General features: G+C 50.0%; 1 protein-coding gene across 3 annotated transcripts in view; it reads left to right on the forward strand.

Annotated features, from left to right (window-relative positions):
• FOXK2 (forkhead box K2) overlaps positions 1 to 23,690 on the forward strand; it is an 86,705-nt gene that overhangs the window by 25,043 nt on the left and 37,972 nt on the right. For all 3 annotated transcript variants that reach the window (XM_074389088.1, XM_039475842.2, XM_039475843.2), the window contains exon 2: positions 21,637 to 21,831. In XM_074389088.1, coding sequence (XP_074245189.1) covers positions 21,637 to 21,831 — 195 coding nt within the window. The remainder of the gene's footprint in view (positions 1 to 21,636; positions 21,832 to 23,690) is intronic.

Genomic DNA, 23,690 nt, shown 5'->3' on the forward strand with positions numbered 1-23,690 from the left:
GATGACCTCAAGTGATCTGCCTACCTCAGCCTCCCAGACTGCTGGGATTTCAGGTGTGAGCCACCACACCCCAGCTGCAAGAATTTTTTTTTTTTCCCTGAGACAGAGTTTCGTTCTTGTTGCCGAGGCTGGAGTGCAGTGGTGTGATCTCAGCTCACTGCAGCTTCTGCCTCTTGGATTCAAGGGATTCTCCTGTCTCAGCTTCCCAAGTAGCTGGGATTACAGGCATGCACCACCACGCGTGGCTAATTTTGTATTTTTAGTAGAGGTGCGGTTTTGCCATGTTGGTCAGGCTGGTCTCGAAGTCCTGACCTCAGGTGATCCATCTACTTTGGACTCCCAGAGTGCTGGGATTACAGGTGTGAACCACCGTGCCTGGCCAAGAATAGTTTTCTTTTTATTTTTTAAGATGGAGTCTTGCTCTGTCACTAGACTGGAGTACAGTGGCACAGTCTTGGCTCACTGCCACCTCCTCCTCTCCAGTTTAAGCTAGTCCCCTGCCTCAGCCTCCCGAGTCACTGGGACTACAGGTGCACACCATGACGCCTGTCTAACTTTCTATATTTTAATAGAGACGGCGTTTCACCATGTTGGCCAGGATGGTTTTGATCTGCTGACCTCGTGATTCGCCTGCCTTGGCCTCCCAAAGTGCTGGGATTACAGGCATGAGTCACCGTGCCTGGCCAATAATATTTTTTTTTAATTGAAAATTTTATTGAAATTCTTGTATGTGTGTTTTGGCGAGCACGTGCGTGTTTCTTTGAGCGTGCCTCTTGGCTCCGTGCTGTCTGGCTTAGAGGCTGTGCATGTCTTCAGCTTGCTTTCTTCCTCTTTCTTTCCTTTCTTTCTTTTCTTTCCCTCCCTCCCTCCCTCCGTCTCGCCACCCAGCTGAAGTGCGGTGGCACGATCTCAGTCACTGCAGCCTCCACCTGCCAGGTTCCAGTGATTCTCCTGCCTCAGCCTCCCAGGCAGCTAGGATCACAGGTGGCTGCCCCACACCGAGCTACTTTTGCATTTTTAGTAGAGACAGGGTTTCACCATGTTGCCCAGGCTGATCTTGAACTCCTGACCTCAGGTGATCCACTCGCTTAAGCCTCCCAAAGTGCTAAGATCATAGACAAGAGCTATCGCGTCTGGCTGATGTGTTCAGCTTTCTTAGCAGCATGTTGGAAGGCACTTTGTGCAGTTTATACCCATTTACACTGTGTGAGAACGAGTTCAGGGTGCCTCACAACTTCCTCAGCTTCTGGCATTTTCTCTCTCTCTCTCTTTTTTTTTTTTTTTGATATGGAGTTTTGCTCTTGTTGCTTAGGCTGGAGTGCAATGGCGCGATCTCAGCTCACGGCAACCTCTGCCTTCCGGGTTCAAGCCATTCTCCTGCCTCAGCCTTCCGAGTAGCTGGGATTACAGGCATGCACCACCACACCTAGCTAATTTTGTTGTATTTTTAATAGAGATGGGGTTTCTCCATGTTGCTCAGGGTGATCTCGAACTCTAGCTTCAGTGATCCACCTGCCTTCAGCCCCTGCAAACTTTTGGGATTACAGGCGTGAATCATTGTGCCCAGCCTGTTTTCTCTCTTCTTATTTTAGGGATTTGAGCAGGTATTGTGGTTGCAATTTTGCATTTCCCTAATGACTAATGATGTTGAAGATCTTCTCGTGTGCTTACTGGCTACCCAGCATAGTTTTTGTTTTTTTTTTTTCTTTTTGAGATGGAGTCCTTGTTTGTTTGTTTGTTTGTTTTGAGATGAAGTCTTGCTCTGTAGCCCAGGCTGGAGTGCAGTGGCGCCGTCTTGACTGACAACAGTCTCCACCTCCTGGGTTCAAGCAATCCTCCTGCTTCAGCTCCCGGAGTAGCTGGAATATAGGCGTGCACCACCATGCCCGACCAATTTTTGTATTTTTTTTTTTTTTTTTGAGATGGAGTTTCGCTCGTTACCCAGGCTGGAGTGCAATGGCGCGATCTCGGCTCACCGCAACCTCCGCCTTCTGGGTTCAGGCAATTCTCCTGCCTCAGCCTCCCGAGTAGCTGGGATTACAGGCACGCACCACCACGCCCAGCTAATGTTTTGTATTTTTAGTAGAGACGGGGTTTCACCATGTTGACCAGGATGGTCTCGATCTCTTGACCTCGTGATTCACCCGCCTCGGCCTCCCAAAGTGCTGGGATTATAGGCTTGAGCCACCGCGCCCGGCCAATTTTTGTATTTTTAGTAGAGATGGGGTTTTGCTGCGTTGGCTAGGCTGGTCTCAAACTCCTGACCTTGGGGATCCACTGGCCTCCACCTCCCAAAGGGCTGGGATTACAGGCATGAGCCACTGTGCCTAGCCCACATGGTGGTTTAAAAGTACTTTCCTGCACCTTTAGCAAATGTTCACCTCTCCGTGCAGCTCACCTTGTAAGTTGTGGGACGTGAGAAGCCTGAGTAACATGCAGGTGTTCTTGGCTGCAGGTGTCCAGAGAAGTGCTGCATCCCAGTGTCGAACAGAGGGAAAAGCTAACCTTTTTTTTTTTTTTTTTAATAGAAATGGGGGGGTCTCACCATGTTGCCCAGGCAGGTCTTGGAACTCCTAGGCTCAAGTGATCCTCCCACCTCAGACTGCCAAGTTTAGGGATTATAAGTGTGAGCCAATGAGCCCAACCTAAAACTTGCTTTTAAATAAAGAACTCAGTACACTGATCTGTCTTGTATACTGTATAACTGTCTATCTGTTATTACTGATTTTGAAGATACAACCCTAGGCATCATACTCCCTGTGTTTAGAATCTTCAGGGTGGAGTATCAGTCTCCGTCATGGGCTCACCAGAAGCGATCAGGGCGATATTTTACGCCCAGGTTGTCCAGTGTTTTGGCTTTCCTGGGCCACATTGGAAGAAGAATTGTCTACACTAACAATAGCTGGTGTGCTAAAAAAAAAAAAAAAAAAAAAAAAAAAAGAAGAAATCACAATAAAAAAAATCATAATGTTTTAAGAAAGTTTGTGAATTTGTATTGGGCCACATTCAAAGCTGTCCTGGGCCACATGCAGCCCATGACTTGTGGGTTGGACAAGTTCGTTCTAAGAGTTTAGGAAGAAAATATACTTTTGGTTATGTTTCATATCCTGCTTAGTTGCTGTTTTTCTATTATACAGTGTGCAATACTGTAATTAATTTATACATATATTACTATATTATTGCCAGCTTATTTTTAAACTTTTTTTCAGGTATACTTTACATAAAACAAACTTATTTTATAAGGATACCTTTCAGGCCGGGCGTGGTGGTTCATGCCTGTAATCCAAGCACTTTGGAGGCCAAGGCGGGTGGATCACCTGGTCGGGAGTTCAAGACCAGCCTGACCAACATGGTAAAACCCCATCTTTTTTTTTTTTAAAAAAGATACCTTTCAAAGAGTTTTGGCAACCATATACATCCATGTTACTGAAACTCCAATCAAAATAATAGCTGAAGTTATTACCCCTCACCCCCAAACCTTCCTCTTGCTCCTTAGCAGTCAGCCTCATCCCCCCTGGGGAGTCCCAGACGGTCACCTCTGTGCTTCCCTTCCTGTAGATGTGTTTTCTTCCAGGGTTTCATAGAAATGGAATCATGTAGAATATACTTGTGTTTGACGTGCTCTTATTCATGTGGTGTATATGGGCTTCCTGTTACTTGTGTGGGCAGTTTTCTTTTGCGATTGCCGGGTGGCAGCTGAGTGGCATTCCCTTGTATGGGTGTGCCACCGTTTATGGATCCATTCACCTTCGCTGTCGAGGCAGTGTCCAGTCTGGACTGTTGTGTGTCACGCTGCTGTGATCGTTTGTGTAGGGGTCACATAGGTGTGAACGGTACTCTCATTTCTCTCGGCAGACACCCAAAAGTAGAGTGGTGGGGCCAGGTGGTGAGTGTGCATTCACTTCACAGAAAAGCCGACCGACTTCCCAGAGCAGTTACGCCGTTTGTATTCCTGCTGGCAGTGTGTGACAGCCCTAGTCGCTCCATATCCTTGTCAGCACTTGGTTTTGTCAGTCTTTTTATATCAGCCATTCTCTGGGTGTGTAGTGATATCTCGCGTGTGTGCGTGTGTGTGTGTGTGTGTGTGTGTGTGTGTCTGTCTGTCTGTCTGTCTCTGAGTACTTTGGATGATTACGTCAGATGTGGTTCCATTTGTATTTTGCTGATGACCCATGGTGTTGAGCTTGTCTGCATGTGCTTTTGGCCGTCTGTATGTCCTCCTTAGTAAGTGTCTGTCTGCCCATTGTTAAAGGGCAGTTCACCTTCTTTCTGAGTTTTAGGCTTTGTTCATATGTCCTGCACAGAAACCCTGTGTGAGATGGTGTTGTGAATAGTTTCTCCCATTTTATCCTTTGCCTGTTTGTTTCTCGATGTTGTATTTCGTGTATTCACTTCTTTTTCTTTCTTTCTTTTTTTTTTTTTTTTTGTGACAGTTTTGTTCTGTTGCCGGGCGCCAGGCTGGAGTGCAGTGGCGCGATCTCAGCTCACCGCAATCTCCACCTCCTGGGTTCAAGCGATTCTCCTGCCTCAGCCTCCCGAGTAGCTGGGACTGCAGGCACACCCCACCACACCCAGCTGATTTTTGTAGTTTTTAGTAGAGATGGGGTTTCACCATGTTGGCCAGGATGGTCTCTTTCTCTTGACCTCGTGATCCACCCGCTGTGGCCTCCCAAAGTGCTGGGATTAGAGGCGTGAGCCACCGCGCCTGGCCTTTCATATATTCATACATTGATTTCTACTTAATTTGTCACTTAGAGGTATACAGTCAGAACGATTTGGAGGCTACTTCTCTGTTGAATTAGCAGAAGGAATTGCCATGGACAGAATGGAGGAAGAAGGGGACCCAGGCACTGCCCCACAGCCTCTCTTGAGACTCAGCCTGAGGGAAGCATGGATGTAGTTTTGCGTGAATGTCATTTGGGCAGGTGTGGGGTGAATGATCTCAAGCGCATTCCCGCCTCCGAGGAGCGGTTGCGTCTCCACGTGTCGGTACAGGAGGGCTCTGCTGTTGTGTGCGTGGTGCCCTTTCCGCTGCTGCCACCCGAGAGGCCTCCAGAGAGCCTGACCCTGCCGTCCGCACCAAGATCCCCAGCTGTTGTCTGGTGATCCAGATGAGAGGACCTGTGGGATCATTTCTCACTGCGGCCTCTGGTGGGACCTGGAGTGGAAATCTTCGAGTGGCCGAACGTTAAAGGAGAATGGAGAACGTGTCCTTACTTTACGAGGCCACCTGAAGCCGACCTCCCTCCTCTTGTGGGCCTTGCCTTGCCTGCAGATCCCAGAGTGAGGATCTTAATGGGTTTGCACTCCTGAGACAGCCTTGCCCCTGACAGCAGGTTGCCACACCGAATCGCAGCCCCGGCAGCCCTTTCCAGCGCCTTCCTTATTACAGTCACAGTGCAGCAAATGGGAGGGGGCCACAATTACTCCCCAAGCCAAGGAACATCTCGGAGTGCGAGACAGCAACTTACAGAGCTGCTCATCACATGTATGTTGGAGCACCCTGCACCAGCCTGGTTAGGAGTGTTTCTGGAGTTGAGGCTCCCTCATACTGCCTGCAGAAGCAGGTCCGCCTGCGGACCTGCTCCATTCCCTGCTGTTTATACCTTAGAATATAGGGCCAGCTGCATCGTGCGTGTTGTCCAGTGTGGATGAAAGCATGAGACCTGTTGTTGAGAAAGCAGGAAAAGGCCGGGCGCGGTGGCTCATGCCTGCAGCCCCAGCACTGTGGGAGATTGAGTGGGTGGATCACTTGAGCCCAGAAGTTTGAGACCAGCCTCAGAAATCTAGTGAGGACCCCATCTCAACAAAAATAAAACAGGTGTGGTGCGTGCCTGTAGTCCCAGCTACTCAGGAGGCTGAGGCAGTAGACGGAGTCTTGCTCTGTCGCCCAGGCTGGAATGCGCTCTTGGCTCACTGCAACCTCCATTTCCTGGGTTCAAGCAAGGAGCTGCGATTACAGGCACACCCCACCGTGCCCAGCTAATTTTTGTATTTTTAGTAGAGACAGGGTTTACCATGTTGGCCAGTCTGCTCTTGAACTCCTGACCTCGGGATCCACCCGCCTCGGCCTCCCAAAGTGCTGGGATTACAGGCCTGAGCTACCATGCCTGGCCGAGGCATAGTGTTTTTAATTGCTACTTGACATCAAGCTTTCCCAGGAATACCTGTCTGAAGCAGGACACCCCTGTTCAAGCCCCACCAGGGATGGTGGATAATTGTGGGGGAAGAAGAGGGTGCAGGAGCAAGATGGGCTGTGTCCCATTGAGCCTCACTACAGAACACCAATTTAAATATAAATGATTAGGTATTTCGAGATGGTGGCAGTAAGGGCTTGAACCCCATGACTGGGTCCTTCTGAGACAGGCTTTGTGCAGCTGTGCTGGCCACACAAGCCTGAAGCTGGCCTTGTCTGTATGGAAAAGTTCCGTGTCAGAACTATGTGAGTTCAAAGTCACTTTGAAGCAGTGCGTGCGGTCAGTGTGCTTCACTGAAAGATTGCACTTGCCAGGCAGTACCAAGCCTGGCTCATGAGGTGTCACAGCCTGTTTTAAGCTTTGGAGGCTTAGGTTGGAAGATTAGTGCTGAACCTAACAAAAATGAAAATGGCATGGTGTGCTTTAGTAAACATGATGGCATGTCATGAGTTTTCATAGACGAAGTAGCATTTTAGCATTTTGAAGGATAAGAAGTTAAAGCTGGTGTGGCGCGGTGGCTCGCACCTGTAATCTCGACACTTTGGGAGGTCAAGGTGGACAAATCACTTGAGGTCAGGAGTTTGAGACCAGCCTGGCTAACGTGGTGAAACCCCGTCTGTACTAAAAAAAAAAAAATTACAAAAAAAATTAGCCAGACGGGGTGGCACATGCCTGTAATCCCAGCTACTTGGAAAGCTGAGGCAGGAGAATTGCTTGAACTTGAGAGACATGGGTTGCAGTGAGCTGAGATCACACCACTGCACTCCAGCCTGGGCAAGAGCAAAAAAAAAAAAAAAAAAAAAAATTGAAGCCGAGGTGATAAATGTTGATTTGCTTAAGGTTTATTGCTGATGAGTGACAAGGGAAAGTGTGGGCTTTTTAGGGTTTCTCGTATATTTCTCACTGTCTTAAACTGTATTCAAGTTTGTCAGGCTCTCTGTCTGTAATTAGTGTGCTTTCAGATGGCACTTGACACTCAGACCTCCTCCAAGGAGAGGCAGGGCTGCCCTTTCTGGGGCCTGGCCGGGGGCTCTGCCTCCTGCAGACCCCTTTCGGGGATGTCCTTGGACTGTTAGGAAGCACCCACTGCACTCTGGGCGGTGCCAGCCGCGGGCCCTGGGCTCCCCCTTGTGGAGTCCTGAGGGTGTGAGGCACAGGGCGTTGAGGGGTGTTGCTCTCAGCACAGTTGAAAAGGCCAGGGACGGTGGGGTCGTGCATATGGGTCATTGGTGAATGTAAGTGCCCTTGATCCTGAAAGATTCTATTATGAAGTTTCAGTCCTGAGGGTCCTCCCTGGGGCCCTCCTGCCCACTGGCTGCAGGCTTAGCTGTGGGCTTGCTTCCGTCTTCTGTTTACCTGCCTTGGGACCAGCTGTGTCCTAAATGGGGCCACTGAGTCATCCTGGGTCCCAGAGGAAGGAGACATGGCACTGAGCAGCTGCTAACCAGAGATGAGGGCGGCGAAGCTGAGCCAGACGTCAGTTGCCAGCCCAGAGGCCTGGGGACTGCTGGGATGGGAGTGGGATGAGTATTTTCTTAAGGGGAGAAGAAATCTGAAATGCCTAGTGTGGCATTACCAGACTTGGGTTTCTTGGGCCATCATCTGGAAGCCCACTGACAGGGTGGTGATAGATGTAGTGGGTATCAGTGGTGCCGTGTGAGTGACAGTACACGGTGTCAGAGAAGGTCACTTGGTGCAAATGTGGCCGTGCCACTGCCCTGTCCCCATAACTGGATCCACGCTTTGCTAGCTTAGCGTGAGGCTGACTGAGGACACATGCGGCCCTGGAGGAGGTCGCAGTGAGGCAGCGCTTTGTGACTGCTGGGCCCCACACTGTGGTCCGTGGAGTCAGCCGATGTGATCACCGATACAGACTTCCCGAGGAGCAGAGATGCTCAAAGGGCAGTGTCCGGAGCAGGCGCCCCAGGCCGTGTGTGGTGAAGGCCCGGTCCGTCTGGAACCGGCGCTTCTGTCAAACACCAGAAAATGATTCGGAAAACAGCGGCTTCCAAACACTGCCCTCGCGGTGGACGAGGCGCACGCTCCCAGCCTGGCTCAGGCCTAGACTGGCGTTGAGGTTCACTTCGGACGTTTTGAAGGCTTACTCGTTTTTGTTTTTCTTTCGAAATTACTTGAGAATTAAAGCAAAATTGCAAAAGTAGTGTAGGGAATTTCCATTTTCCCAGATTCCCACTCTGATTACTGTTTCCCCAGACCCACGTGTTGACACAGTTTCTCTCATTCGAGGGGCAGTTGCAGAGGTGATGCTTTTCCTGCAGGTGTCCTCTTCTGTGCGCGCCCCGTGAGCGCTGCTCCAGCGCGGCGGCCTAGCGGGCGGCCTCGCCCAGGCTTCACTCACCAGCACTCACTCCAGGCTTCCCTCCCTTCACTGAGCAGGTCCCGTGTCCCATCGAACCCGCCTGTCGCTTTCATCCCCTTTGACATGTGGCATTGACGATTTTGAAGAGCACAGCATTAGTTACTTTGTAGAATGTCCCTCTCTTTGGATTGGTTGGATTATTATTGTGATTTTTTTTGATTGGATCTAGATTAGTTACCTTTGACAGGAACTCTAGAGGTGAAGTCGTGTCTTCTGAGGGCACCACAGTCATGTCACCCTGGTGTCATTTTGTGCTGTGGACTATGATGCTGGCTGTGAGCACTTGGCTGGAGTGGTTGAAGAGCAGCATCCCGAGCAGGGCTCCGGAGTGCAGAGTGACCTTGCAGTCACTCTGGTCAAGTGTCTGCGTATGGTCTGCAAGCCTCCAAACCTGGCAGGTGCTCTGTAGGTCACTGCGTTATGTAAAATCACACATCAGAAAAGAGTTTGTTAAATTTTCCTTCCTTCTTTCCCTCCCTCCCTTTTTCCCGAAGTGGAGTCTTGTTCTGTTGCCCAGGTTGAAGTGCAGTGGTGCGATCTCAGCTCACTGCAGCCTCCGCCTCCTGAGTTCAAGCGATTCTCCTGCCTCAGCCTCCCAAGTAATCCCACCTGTAATCCCTGGGATTACAAGTGGAAGCCAGCATGCCTGGCTAATTCTTGTATTTTTAGTAGAGATGGGATTTCATCATGTTGGCCAGGCTGGTCTCGAACTCCTGACCTCAGGTGATCTGCCTGCCTTGGCCTCTCAAAGTATTGAGATTACAGTTGTGAGCCACCGTGCCTGGTCAGACATGGTTTTTAAATAGATAGAAAGGAGCTCACCTATGGGGCATTTTTTTCTGAGTTAGTCCGAGTTATCTGTGTCGTGGCAGAAAAGAACAGAAGGAGTCTAGGGGAAGCAGGGCCGTCCCGGAGGCCATGCCCCGGGCAGATGCTAGGGCCAAAGGCTGCTCTTCCATGCTGGCCTCTCAGAGCGGGACTGCCTGGGACCAGACCCTGCTGCTCATGAGTCGTGTCGGCCCTGGCCTTGTCTCTTCTGCATGTCAAGGACACGTGGCCTGATTGAATGGGAGGGGCTTCTTATGCAGGTTTCCAGCCATGCCATCACGCCACAGAAGCACAAATGTGGTTTTTGGGGACTTTGGATGTTTCTGGAGGGGTCTGACTGTGTCTGTGTCCATGAGATCCACATTCACAGGTGCGGCTGCAAAGAGGCCCCTCGACCTGGGGATGTGTGATGAGCCCTTAACACACGAAACACCATTTGAGATCAGGTCAGCTCTGGGGATACAGTTGCGCCTGTGGTGGAGATGGTCCCCGAGGGACGCTTGTCCTGTTGCTGTGACTCGGACGGTGGATGGGCTGTGGAGCTGCTTTTTTTTTTTTTTGAAACAAGAGTTTCGCTCTTGTTACCCAGGCTGGAATGCAGTGACATGATCTCGGCTCACCGCAACCACTGCCTCCCAGGTTCAAGCGATTCTCCTGCCTCAGCCTCATAGGTAGCTGGGACTACAGGTGCATGCCACCAAGGCTAGCTTTTGTATTTTTAGTAGAGATGGGGTTTAGTCAGGCTAGTCTCGAACTCCGAACCTGAGGTGATCCGCCTGCCTTGGCCTCCCAAAGTGATTACAGCCATGATCCACCACGCCCAGCCGGGGCTTTTTTCAAGTACTTTTTCGTTCTAGGCAATAGTTTGACAAATCGGCTAGCTGGTTGAACTTGCTTTGCATAAAGAGACATCACTAAATTTAACTCTCGTTTAAGTTGGAGACTTACTTAAATCTTTGGGGCTGTATGATGTCGGTTAATATTGAAGTCTTGCAACAATGTCTAGCTTTGTTCCTAAGGAACTGGTCTTTGGAGTGCTTAGAGCTGTTTCATGAGTGTGTTCATTCATAAACTCCAGACCATTGGCCTGCACGTCACATTTGTAGTAATTTCCATTCCCACAAGAACACAACTAGAACAGGAGAGTGAGAGAGACGGGCTGGGAGAACAATGTTTGCAACACTGAATCCAGCTTACGTTGTTAGTTTATTCAAGTGAAGGAGATTTAGTTTTTATCAGGGCCTTCCAAATCGGCGTGAAAGTGTCCGCGGCTGCGTTGTTGCCAGGTCAGTTTTGGTGTGTGGTTTGAGATGCACGACCCCTCGGACTCCCTGGGGTTCCCGCTCCTGGTCAGTGTTGACTTCAGGGTCTGTGTTCTGCCTTCTGCCCTCCAGCTTTCCTTTCCTTTCCTGTGCTGCATTTATGAACTTGTCCCTTTCTTCCATTTTTGGTCAGACGTCTCAGGCTTATAAACAGATTCTTAGTCTGTACTGAGCTTTATTACAAATCTTGCAGAATCAAAGTGTGTGTGTGTATTTGTCATTGTTATTTTTTCCCAAGACGGTTTCTCTGTGTCACCCAGGCTGGAGTGCAGTGGCTCGATCTGGGTTCACTGCAACCTCTGCCTCCTGGGTTGAAGCGATTCTTCCTGCCTTAACCTCTTGAGTAGATGGAATTACAGGTGTGCGCCCCCACACCCAGCTAATTTTTTTGTGTTTTTAGTAGAGGTAGGGTTTTACCGTATTGGCCAGGCTGGTTTTGAACTCCTGACCTCAGGTGATCTGCCCACCTTGGCCTACCAAAGTGCTGGGATTACAGGTGTGAGCCACCGTGCTCAGGCCCAAATGAAGTACTCGTAAGAACACACAGTGTCAGGAATTGAGAGGGGTTGACTGTAGGAGATAACCCCTCATCAGCATAGTGTCTTCCAGACGTTTACCCCTCTGCACTGACCCCGAGTGCTTCTCTGGAGGGAAGTTGCCAGGCCAGGGAAGAGGCACCTCAGGCCTTGGGGAAGCCAGGAGTCCTTCCACCCAAGACACCAGCTGCATGTGGACCTGCCTTGAACTCGCTGCGCTGAAGCCATATGGGGACGACTCGGGAGGATCTAACCCCCAGCACCTGTTTTTCCCTTTACCTCCATTCTGTTCTAATATTTTGTGGTTCCTTTAGTGTTGTGAGGCAACTAATCCAAAATTATTCCACAATTTTTAATTTCTAGTTTTGAAAAGGGGAACGAGGATTTCCAAGGTAATTGAACTCCACAGAGAACCTGGAAACAGTTTCAATGTATTTTGTTTTGAATGTAACCTACATTTAAATAAATTATAATTATAGTGTGGGTGTCTGTGCAATCACAACCCAGGTAAAGAGATAAAGAAATAGGTCATTGTCAGCACAAAAGCATGGAAAATGGCACAGTGAACCCCCCATGCCTGTCACATGATCCATATTTTGCTAATTTCTACATCTATCTGCATGGGCAACTTTTTTTTTTTTTAACTGTCTATTGAAGAGTACTGTCTGTACAGAAAAGTGCATGTATCATGCACATGCAATTGATGAATTTTTATAATCGAGAACTCTCACCCACGCAGTCAGAATCCAGATTGAGAAAAAGCAAGTTACCAGGATATCTGGATAGCTTTTAAATGTATTTCATGGCTCATAAACATAGGAAAGGTTCACTCTTAAATTAGGACACAGAGCACCACTCTCACCTTTCCAGGGCTTGGGCTTTGCTTGCAGTGCTCTGTGGCAGCCAGGAAGGAGGGCACATCCTCACGCATTTGGTTAGAGGCTGGGAGCAGGTAGCCAGCAGCACCTTCCTCTGTCTCTCTTTTCTTTATTTTTATTGAGACAGAATCTTGTTTTTGTCACCCAGGCTGGAGTGCAGTGGCACAATCTCAGCTCACCTCCCGGGTTCAAGCGATTCTTCAGCATCAGCCTCCTGAGGAGCTGGGATTACAGACGTGCGCCACAATGCCCTGCTAATTTTTTTTTTTTTTTTTTTTTTTGAGACAGAGTCTTGCTCTGTTGCCCAGGCTGGAGTGTAGTGGCGTGATCTTAGCTCACTGCAACTTCCACTTCCTAGGTTAAAGCAATTCTCTTGCCTCAGCCCCCTGAGTAGTTGAGTGTGAGCTACCATGACCAGTTAATGTTTTTGTAGTTTTAATAGAGATGGGGTTTCACCGTGTTGGCCAGGCTGATCTCGAACTCCTGACCTCAGATGATCCACCTGCCTTGGCCTCCCAAAGTGTTGGTATTACAGGTGTGAGCCACTGAGCCTGGCCTCTTTAAAAAAACAAACAAAAACAATACTAGAGTTGGGATCTTGCTCTGTTGCCCAGGATAGAGCACAGTGGTATCACTGCAGCTTCAAACTCCCAGGCCCAAGCATCCCTTCTGCCTCAGCCTCTAAGACACTGGGATTACAGGTGCACACCGCCATGCCTCGCTAAGTTTTTAAACATTTTTTTGTAGAGATGTGGGGGTCTTGTTATGTTGCTGATGCTGGTTTTGAACTCCTGGGCACAAGTGATCTTCCTCATTCGGCCTCCCTAAATGCTGGAATTACAGGTGTGAGCCACCCGGCCTGGTCCCTTTCCTCATTTTAAATGGCCTGTGCTCCGGAGGATCTCAAGCGGTGGAATATCATCACAGCACTGATCATCTGTTGTCTTTAACTGGAAACATTGGGGTTGGGCACAGTGGCCCACACCTGTGCTCCCAGCACTTTGGGAGACCAAGACAGGAGGATCACTTGAGCCTGGGAGTTTGCGACCAGCCTGGGTGACATAGGGAGGCCCCGTTGCTACAAAAAATGATGATAGGCCGGGCGCGGTGGCTCAAGCCTATAATCCCAGCACTTTGGGAGGCCGAGGCAAGTGGATCACGAGGTCAAGAGATCGAGACCATCCTGGTCAACATGGTGAAACCCCGTCTCTACTAAAAATACAAAAAAATTAGCTGGGCATGGTGGCGCGTGCCTGTAATCCCAGCTACGCGGGAGGCTGAGGCAGGAGAATTGCCTGAACCCAGGAGGCGGAGGTTGCGGTGAGCCGAGATCGCGCCATTGCACTCCAGCCTGGGTAACGAGCGAAACTCTGTCTCAAAAATAAATAAATAAATAAAATGATGATAATGAAAATCAGCTGAATATGGTAGCATGTGCCTTTAGTCCTAGCTACTCTAGTGGCTGTGACAGGAGGGTCCCTTGAGCCTGGGAAGTTGAGGCTGCAGTGAGCTGTGATTGCACCGCTGCACTCCTACCTGGGCCACAGAGTGAGACCCTGCCTCAAAACAGAAAGGAAACAGAATCAGATGCGAGGGAAGGATGGCCTCAGCATGACAGTGCCCTGTCGGCGGAGAGCACTCAGCCAGTCTGGGTCAGGACTTTTTGCGTGACTCTGGGGACAAGGGCAGGCTGACAAATAATATGGGTTGTGTGGAAAGCAAATGAAACACTGAGAGGATATTGGGTGCTCACGTCTCCTGGCAGGGTCAGTCTTGTCTTGGTGTGCGTCCCTCACATCACTCCGGGGAGCACAGGCCCCCCCATGTCACACTACCACACTGTGGTGCGGGTGATCCGTACGTACCAGCACAGATAGGTACACCCATTTCCGTCCTGCTGTCTTTGGATTAGGATGAAGCTTGGATTTATGGAGGAATACCCAGCACACTGCATGTGCCCCTGTCCTGGCTGTTTGCTTTGAGGCGGAGTTTCGCTCTTGTTGCCCAGGCTGGAGTGCAGTGGCACGATCTCGGCTCACCTCGATCTCTGTCTCCCGGGCTCAAGTAATTTTCCTGCCTGGGTCCACCAAGTAGCTGGGGTTACCGGCATGTGCCACCACAGCCGGCTAATTTTGTATTTTAAGTAGAGACAGGGTTTCTCCATGTTGATCAGGCTGGTCTCAAACTCCCAGCCTCAGGTGATTCACCTGCGTTGGCCTCCCAAAGTACTAAGATTATAGGCGTGAGCCACCGCGCCCTGCCAGCTCACCTGTTTTTTAACACGAACATGTCCTGGCCTGAATCTTGTGTTTTAAACTAAATGTGATGGAGCGGATAATGGTGGAAGACGAAGTGGCGGCCATAATGGTTGTGTGTTTCCAGTAGCTGATCCACTACCAGTTACTGCTTGACATCAGATTTGCTAAACATGCTTTGTCCCAGATGCTTGTATTGGTTAAAAAAGAAATCACTGCCGAGAGCATTACAGATGATCTTAACTCCAGGTTCATGGTCTCGTTTTATCCTTTCTTCACTTTGATCAGAGTAGCGCAAGTACAGTGGCCTGATCTCAGCCCACTGTAACCTCTGCCTCCTGGGTTCACGGGATCCTTGCTCCTCAGCTTCCCGAGTAGTGGGATTACCAGCGCCCATCACTACACCGGCTAATTTTTGTGTTTTTAGTAGAGACAGAGTTTCACCATGTTGGCCAGGCTGGTCTTGAACTCCTGACCTCAAGTGATCCTCCCGCCTCGGCCTCCCAGAGTGCTGGGATGACAGGTGAGCTACTGTGGCTGGCCTGGTAGTAGCGTTTGATTTGATGTCGTAAGTGTCTGCACGTGGCTGTTGAGAGCCGTTGTCCACTGAGCTTCAGTCAGGTTGTGCAGTTTGTACTCACTGTTCTTCCCACCTCTGCTGCTGACTGGCGTCTGTGTGGGCCCTACAGCTGCGCTCAGCTCAGAGCCAACGCTGTGTGAGGATCCCAGCAGGCATGGCAGAGCTGCTTGGCGTCTAAGCACCTTGCCCTGTTTGTGTCCACATGGTTCTGCACGTGAGAACCCCTGGGTTGTAAGCTGTTCGGCTGGTGTGAGAGGGTGGGTGGTCCTGGGAACACACCTCCGCGTGGGACAGGCTGCTCCTGAGCAGCGAGGAGGACTCAGGAGATGGTGGCTGGGAGTCTAGGGTGGCTTGCAGATCCTGGTGGACCTTGTGCCAGGCCAGCCTCTTGTCCTCGGAGGTGGCAGCTGTGCACACACACCATCTAGAGGTAGTGTCTGTGTAGAGGGAGCCGAGTTCAGTAGGCTCTCAGATACATGACAGGTGATCAGCTGTAGTATGTATTTTTTTTTTTTTTTTTGAGACGGAGTTTCGCTCTTGTTACCCAGGCTGGAGTGCAATGGCGCGATCTCGGCTCACCGCAACCTCCGCCTCCCGGGTTCAGGCAATTCTCCTGCCTCAGCCTCCTGAGTAGCTGGGATTACAGGCACGGGCCACCATGCCCAGCTAATTTTTTGTATTTTTAGTAGAGACGGGGTTTCACCATGTTGACCAGGATGGTCTCGATCTCTCGACCTCGTGATCCACCCGCCTCGGCCTCCCAAAGTGCTGGGATTACAAGCTTGAGCCACCGCGCCTGGCCTGTATTTGTTTATTTAGAGCAGGAGTGAACGTTTATCAAAAAGCTTTCAAGCAGGAAGGAAAAGTGGTCAAGTACACTTGGAAGAGGGCCAGGCCAAGCAGGTGATTTGAGATGAGGTGCCAGTTTTCTTTTAAAATGTAGTGATTGACAGGTGTTTGAACTTGGAAAGATTAACACCAGCAGTGAATGCCACTAAATATGATGTGTTTCAGATCTTTGGTCTGGATGTACTTTAGTTATTTATTTATTTATTTTGAAAGGGAGTCCCACTCTTTCACCCGGGCTAGAGTGCAATGGTGGGGTCTTGACTCACTGCAGCCTCTGCCTCTCGAGTCCAAGAGATTCTCCTGCCTCAGCCTCCTGAGTAGCTGGGATTACAGGTGTGTGCCAGTACGCCTGGCTGATTTTTGTATTTTTGGTAGAAATGGAGTTTCGCCACGTTGGCTAGGCTGGTCTTGGACTCCTGACCTCAGGTGATCTTCCTGCCTCAGTCTCCCAAAATGCCGGGATGACAATATGAGCCATCGTGCCCGGCCTAGGTGGATTTTAAACAGCTCTTTTGGTCTTGGCCGTGTTTCAGTGTGGATACACTTGTGTCCTGAACTGTTGCTGCATATTGTGGATCCTGTGGTTTTCTTCTTCTTTTTTCTTTTGAGACGGGGTGTCACTTTTTCGCCCAGCCTGGAGTACCGTGGCGCGGTCTCGGCTCACTGCAACCTCCTGAGTTCAAGCGATTTTCCTGCCTCAGCCTCTCAAGTAGCTGGGGCTACAGGCAAGTGCCACCACACCCAGGTAATTTCCTTGTACTTGTAGTAGAGACGGGGTTTCACCCTGTTAGCCAGGATGGTCGTCTCCTGACCTTGTGATCGGCAAGCCTCCGCCTCCCGGTGTGCTGGGATCACAGGCCTGAGCCACCGTGCCTGGTCCTTCTTGTGTTTGTTTGTTTTTTCTTTTTCTTTTCTTTTCTTCTTTTTGTTGGGGGCGGGGGGAGACAGAATCTGTCGCCCAGGCTGGAGTGCAGTGGTGCGATCTTGGCTCACTGCAACCTCTGCCTCCTGGTTCAAGCGATTCTCCTGCCTCAGCCTCCCAAGTACCTTGGACTTCAGGCATGCGCCACCACACCAGGCTAATTTTTGTATTTTTTGTAGAGATGGGGTTTCACCATGTTAGCCAGGATGGTCTCGATCTCCTGATCTTGTGATCCACCCATCTCAGCCTCCCAAAGTGCTGGGATTACAGGTGTGAGCCACCGTACCCAGCTGCCCGTCTTGTTTTTTAGGGGAAGAGGTCTCACTATGTTGCACAGTCTGACTCTGAGCTCCTGGGCTCAAGCGATTCCATACCTGGCTTTGTGATGCAGCTTGAAGCATTTTGGTGTCTTGTTTTACCAATTCTTTTTCTTTTTCCTTTGTTTCCTTTGGTTTCGATATCAGTGGTCTGTTTCTCTCTTGGTCTTAGTTGATTCAGTTAATAATTTGTAAGGATGTAAAGTAAAATAGACCTTTATACACAAAAAGACCAGTGTCCTAAATATATTATTTACAGACCAGGTCAGGCATGGTGGTTCACATGTAATTTCAGCACTTTGGGAGGCTGAAGCAGGTGGATCACTTGAGCCCAGGAGTTTGAGACCAGCCTGGGAAACAGAGCCGGGCATGGTGGCATGCGCCTCTAGTCCCAGCTACTCAGGAAACTGATGCAGGAGCCTCACTTGAGCTTGGGAGCGTGCGGCTGCAGCGAGTCAGTGATCATGCCGCTGCACTCTAGCCCGGGTCACAGGGCTCTTTGTTGCCCAGGCTGGTCTCGAATTCGGGAACTCAAGCAGTCTCCCTCCTGAGCCTCGCGAAGTGCTAGGATTACAGGTGTGAGCCACTCTGCCCAGCTTTCACACATTCTCTTCTGGTGGAAGGTGAATAAGAAAAGAAGGTGGCTTATTTTTTTTCAGTGTCTAAAGAGGGGCTTTGACAGAGAAGCTTTTTCAGCTTTCTTAATGGGTATGTTTTGAAGGCCAGAACTGATGGCCCTGGTGGATGGATTCCTGCATTTCTAGCCTGAGCACCTGAGGGCTGCCTGTCACTGATGAGGAGAGTCCTGGGAGAGGAGCTGGGGCTGGGAGTCTTGTTTGAGTTCCCCCAGTGAAGTGGGAGTTTTGGAGTATGTGTAGCGTTCAGGGTCTGAGGCCTGGATGAGCCGGCAGTGAGCGTCAAGGGAGAAGCCGGAGTCCAGGCCTGGAGCATCGAACACTGCGCGGTAAGGAGAGGGGGCTCCGGGAGGGGACTGGAAAGGAGCCCTGCGAAGCAGGAACCAGGAGTGTGGTGTCCTGGACACCCAGGAGGCAGTCGTTCTATGAGGTTCTGCTCTCTCCACTGAGACGGCGGGTAGGAGTGGGAGGAGTGGTCGTCTGCAAGTGCCTCACGGGAAAGAGAAGGGAGAGGGGAGCCAGCGCCAGCGAGGCAGACAGCGAGTGCTGGAGCCTTTGGTGTTGCCCTTCCTGACCCCAGCAAGAGTGTTGGGCAGTGCCTCCTTGGAGATGTCCCTGCAGTGGGAGAGCCATGGCGTAGCCTCTGCCCTCCACAGGCCGGCGCCTTCCCCTGTGGCAGGGGTGCCCACACCGGGTGCACAGATGGGAGCTGGGCTGAGTGTGGCCGGCCGCTTGTTTGACAAATAGGCTGTTGTTTAACTGGGTTCATGGTGAGACTCAGACTATGGACTGTTTTTAAATTTTATTCTTTGGAGGTATTTGGCTTGCGTGACCTTTGTTTGATTATGTGTTACTTGAGCAATGTTAAGGAAGCTACATGAAGCATGAACCAGAGTGTTAGACTGCAGACCGTGTCCCTGAAGCATGAACCATAGTGTTGGGCTGCAGACCATCTCCCTGTAGCATGAATCAGAGTGTTAGACTGCAGACCGTGTCCCTGAAGCATGAACCAGAGTGTTAGGCTGCAGACCGTGTCCCTGTAGCATGAACCAGAGTGTTGGGCTGCAGACCGTCTCCCTGTAGCATGAACCAGAGTGTTAGACTGCAGACCGTCTCCCTGTAGCATGAACCAGAGTGTTAGGCTGCAGACCGTGTCCCTGTAGCATGAACCAGAGTGTTAGGCTGCAGACTGTGTCCCTGAAGCATGAACCAGAGTGTTAGACTGCAGACCGTCTCCCTGTAGCATGAACGAGAGTGTTAGGCTGCAGACCGTGTCCCTGTAGCATGAACCAGAGTGTTAGACTGCAGACCGTCTCCCTGTAGCATGAACGAGAGTGTTAGGCTGCAGACCGTGTCCCTGAAGCATGAACCAGAGTGTTAGGCTGCAGACCGTGTCCCTGAAGCATGAACCAGAGTGTTGGGCTGCAGACCGTGTCCCTGTAGCATGAACGAGAGTGTTAGGCTGCAGCCCGTGTCCCTGAAGCATGAACCAGAGTGTTAGGCTGCAGACCGTGTCCCTGAAGCATGAACCAGAGTGTTAGACTGCAGACCGTGTCCCTGTAGCATGAACGAGAGTGTTAGGCTGCAGACTGTGTCCCTGAAGCATGAACCAGTGTTAGGCTGCAGACCGTGTCCCTGAAGCATGAACCAGAGTGTTAGACTGCAGACCGTGTCCCTGTAGCATGAACGAGAGTGTTAGGCTGCAGACCGTGTCCCTGAAGCATGAACCAGAGTGTTGGGCTGCAGACCGTGTCCCTGAAGCATGAACCAGAGTGTTGGGCTGCAGACCGTGTCCCTGTAGCATGAACCAGAGTGTTAGACTGCAGACCGTCTCCCTGTAGCATGAACCAGAGTGTTAGGCTGCAGACCGTGTCCCTGTAGCATGAACCAGAGTGTTAGACTGCAGACCGTCTCCCTGTAGCATGAACGAGAGTGTTAGGCTGCAGACCGTGTCCCTGTAGCATGAACCAGAGTGTTAGACTGCAGACCGTCTCCCTGTAGCATGAACGAGAGTGTTAGGCTGCAGACCGTGTCCCTGAAGCATGAACCAGAGTGTTAGGCTGCAGACCGTGTCCCTGAAGCATGAACCAGAGTGTTAGACTGCAGACCGTCTCCCTGTAGCATGAACGAGAGTGTTAGGCTGCAGACTGTGTCCCTGAAGCATGAACCAGTGTTAGGCTGCAGACCGTGTCCCTGAAGCATGAACCAGAGTGTTAGACTGCAGACCGTGTCCCTGTAGCATGAACGAGAGTGTTAGGCTGCAGACCGTGTCCCTGAAGCATGAACCAGAGTGTTGGGCTGCAGACCGTGTCCCTGAAGCATGAACCAGAGTGTTGGGCTGCAGACCGTGTCCCTGTAGCATGAACCAGAGTGTTAGACTGCAGACCGTCTCCCTGTAGCATGAACCAGAGTGTTAGGCTGCAGACCGTGTCCCTGTAGCATGAACCAGAGTGTTAGACTGCAGACCGTCTCCCTGTAGCATGAACGAGAGTGTTAGGCTGCAGACCGTGTCCCTGTAGCATGAACCAGAGTGTTAGACTGCAGACCGTCTCCCTGTAGCATGAACGAGAGTGTTAGGCTGCAGACCGTGTCCCTGAAGCATGAACCAGAGTGTTAGGCTGCAGACCGTGTCCCTGAAGCATGAACCAGAGTGTTAGACTGCAGACCGTGTCCCTGTAGCATGAACCAGAGTGTTAGACTGCAGACTGTCTCCCTGTAGCATGAACGAGAGTGTTAGGCTGCAGACTGTGTCCCTGAAGCATGAACCAGAGTGTTGGGCTGCAGACCGTCTCCCTGTAGCTTAACGTCTCTGGCTCTTTGTTTGCCAGGGCCAGCAGTGAAAAGGGTGATAGGATTTTTATTTAAGCAAAAGGAATTATTTTTCTTCCTTAAATAAGAAAACTGCCACAAAATTATTGCTTTGTGACCCAGATACATTTGTATGTTTATTTTGAAAGCAAAATACTCACTAGGTAGTATTTGAATTTTAAGTCTGCTGTGAGACCTCAAGTGTATTTGTGCACTTATTTTATTTTTGATTATTTATTTATTTTGACATGGAGACTGGCTCTATCACCCAGGCCGGAGTGCAGTGGCCTACTCCCGGCTCACGGCAACCTCCGCCTGCCGGGTTCAAGTGATTCTCCTGCCTCAGCTTCCCGAGTAGCTGGGATTACAGGCCAGTGGCACCACGCCCGGCTAAGTTTTGTATTTACAGTAGAGACGGAGTTTCACCATGTTGGTTAGGCTGGTCTCAAACCTCTGACCTTGTGATCCGCCTGCCTCGGCCTCTCAAAGTGCTGGGATTACAGGTATGAGCCACCTAGCCTCGTGCACTTACTTTGAAAGGAGTCATGTAGATTAAGTAATATTTGAGTCTTTTTGAGACTATGCCTTTTTTTTTTTTTTTTTTTTGGTCGGAGGAGTCAGGGTCTCTTGCGCAGACTTAAGTGCAGTGGCGCTGTCACAGCTCACTGCAGCCTCGACCTTCTGGGTCCAAACAGTCCTGCTGCCTCAGCCTCTTGAGAATCTGGGACCACAGGCATGCGCCACCATGCCCGGCTAATTTTTTTGTAGAGATGGAGTCTCGCTGTGTTGCCCAGGCTGGTCTTGACCTCCTGGACCCAAGTGAGCTCCGTGCCTCAGCCTCCCAAAGTGCTGGGATTTCAGGCATGAGCTACGATACCTGGCCTAGTCTGTGTTTTTAATTTTCCTGTCTGGCTGGTCTGAATAGTGTTCTTACTGGTGTTTTAAAGTCATGAAACACCTTAGTTGTGATTTTGTTTGTAAATGACTTGAAATCACACGGTGAGCTGAGCTTGGAAGTGTTGTGTACACATCCTTAGCTGCTCCAGTGTTGTGGGGGACACTTGGGGACTCTGCTCCTACTCTTGTAGGGACAGCAAAAGGGTGCTGATTGTGGGCTTTTCTTTTCCAGGTGCACATTCAGGTTCCCGAGCACAAACATCAAGATAACGTTCACTGCCCTGTCCAGCGAGAAGAGGGAGAAGCAGGAGGCGTCGGAGTCTCCGGTGAAGGCCGTGCAGCCGAACATCTCACCCCTGACCATCAACATTCCAGACACCATGGCCCACCTCATCAGCCCTCTGCCCTCCCCTACAGGAACCATCAGGTGCGGCAGTGGGGACGGGGGCACTGGAGCGTCCTCAGTCCCAGGGGCAGACCCAGAGTGACCCCTTTCCCCTTCCCTGGTGCTAACTTACGTGGGAAGAGAGATGTGAAGTGGTGCTTAAAATACCGTTGAATTTCTGCTCTGAATTTCCTGCATTATGAAATGTAGTTCCCAAATGATCCTGGTTTTTATTTACTCGTTTTTGTTTTAAGACCGAGTCTCACTCTGTTGCCCAGGCTGGAGTGCAGTGATGTGGTCTTGGCTCACTGCAGCCGCTGCCTCCCGGTTCAGGCAATTTTCCTGCCTCAGCCACCCTAGTACCTGGGATTATAGGTGCCTGACATCACTCCCGGCTAATTTTTGAATTTTGATAGAGATGGGGTTTTACCATGTTGGTAATGCTGGTCTTGAACTCCTGACCTCAAGTGATCTGTCTGCTTTGGCCTCCCAAAGTGCTGGGATTACGGTTGTAAGCCATTGTGCTGGTCTCTTTACTCATTCTTTTTTTTTTTTCTTCTTTACTCATTCTTTAAAAGATTTGTGTTTTTTTAAAATTGTACTTTAGGTTCTGGGGTACACGTGCAGTTCATGCAGGATTACTGCATAGGTACATATATGGCAAGGTGGTTTGCTGCCTCCATCCCCTTATCACCCATATCTGGCATTTCTCCCCATGTTACCCCTCCCCATTCCCCACTGTCCCCGTAGCTCCTCCTCCAACAGACCCCAGTGTGTGATGCTCCCCTCCCTGTGTCCATGTGTTCTCATTGTTCAACACCCGCCTTTGAGTGAGAACATTCGGTGTTTGATTTTCTGTTCTTGTGTCAGTTTGCTGAGGATGATTGATTCATCCGTGTCTCTACAAAGGACACGAACTCGTTTTTTATTGCTGCATAGTATTCCATGGCCTGTATGTGCCACATTTTCTTTGTCCAGTCTGTCATCGATGGGCATTTGGGTTGGTTCCAGGTCTTTGCTGTTGTAAACAGTGCCACAGTGAACATAACGTGTGCATGTGTCTTTATAGTAGAACGATTTATAATCCTTTGGGTATATACTCAGTAATGGGACTGCTGGGTCAAATGGAATTTCTCTGTCTAGGTCCTTGGGGAAGTGCCACACTGTCTTCCACAATGGTTGAACTAATTGACACTCCCACCAGCAGTGTAAACGTGTTCCTGTTTCTCCACATCCTCTCCAGCGTCTGTTGTTTCCTGATTTTATAATGATCACTATTCTTTTTTTTTTTTTTCCTTTTTATTTTCACCACTATACTAACGAGGATGATTGCGATTCTAACTAGCATGAGATGGTATTTCAATGTGGTTTTGATTTGCATTTCTCTAATGACCAGTGATGATGAGCATTTTTTCATATGTGTGTTGGCATCATGTGTGTCTTCTTTTGAAAAGTGTCTGTTCAGGTCCTTCACCCACTTTTGAATGGGTTTTTTTTTTCTTGTAAATCTGTTTTAGTTCAAAAAGCTGTTTTTAAAGTTTTTTTTAGAGATGAGTTCTGGCTGTGTTGCCCAGGATGGACTTAAACTCCTGGACTTAAGTGATCCTCCCGTCTTGACCTCCTGAGTACCTAGGACAACAGATGTGTTCCACTGTGTCTGGCCTGGATTCTTTTTTTTTTGAGACAGAGTCTCGCTCTGTTGCCCAGGCTGGAGTCCAGTGGCATGATCTTGGCTCACTACAACCTCTGCCTCCCGGGTTCAAGCAATTCTCTTGCCTCAGCCTCCTGAGTAGCTGGGATTATAGGCATGTGCCACCATGCCAGGCTGATTTTTGTTTTTTTAGTAGAGATGGGGTTTCACTATGTTGGCCAGGCTGATCTTGAGTTCCTGACCTTGTGAT

The sequence above is a fragment of the Saimiri boliviensis genome, chromosome 17 (genome assembly GCF_048565385.1).
Source record: "Saimiri boliviensis isolate mSaiBol1 chromosome 17, mSaiBol1.pri, whole genome shotgun sequence".
In the NCBI taxonomy this organism is placed as follows: Eukaryota; Metazoa; Chordata; class Mammalia; order Primates; family Cebidae; genus Saimiri; species Saimiri boliviensis.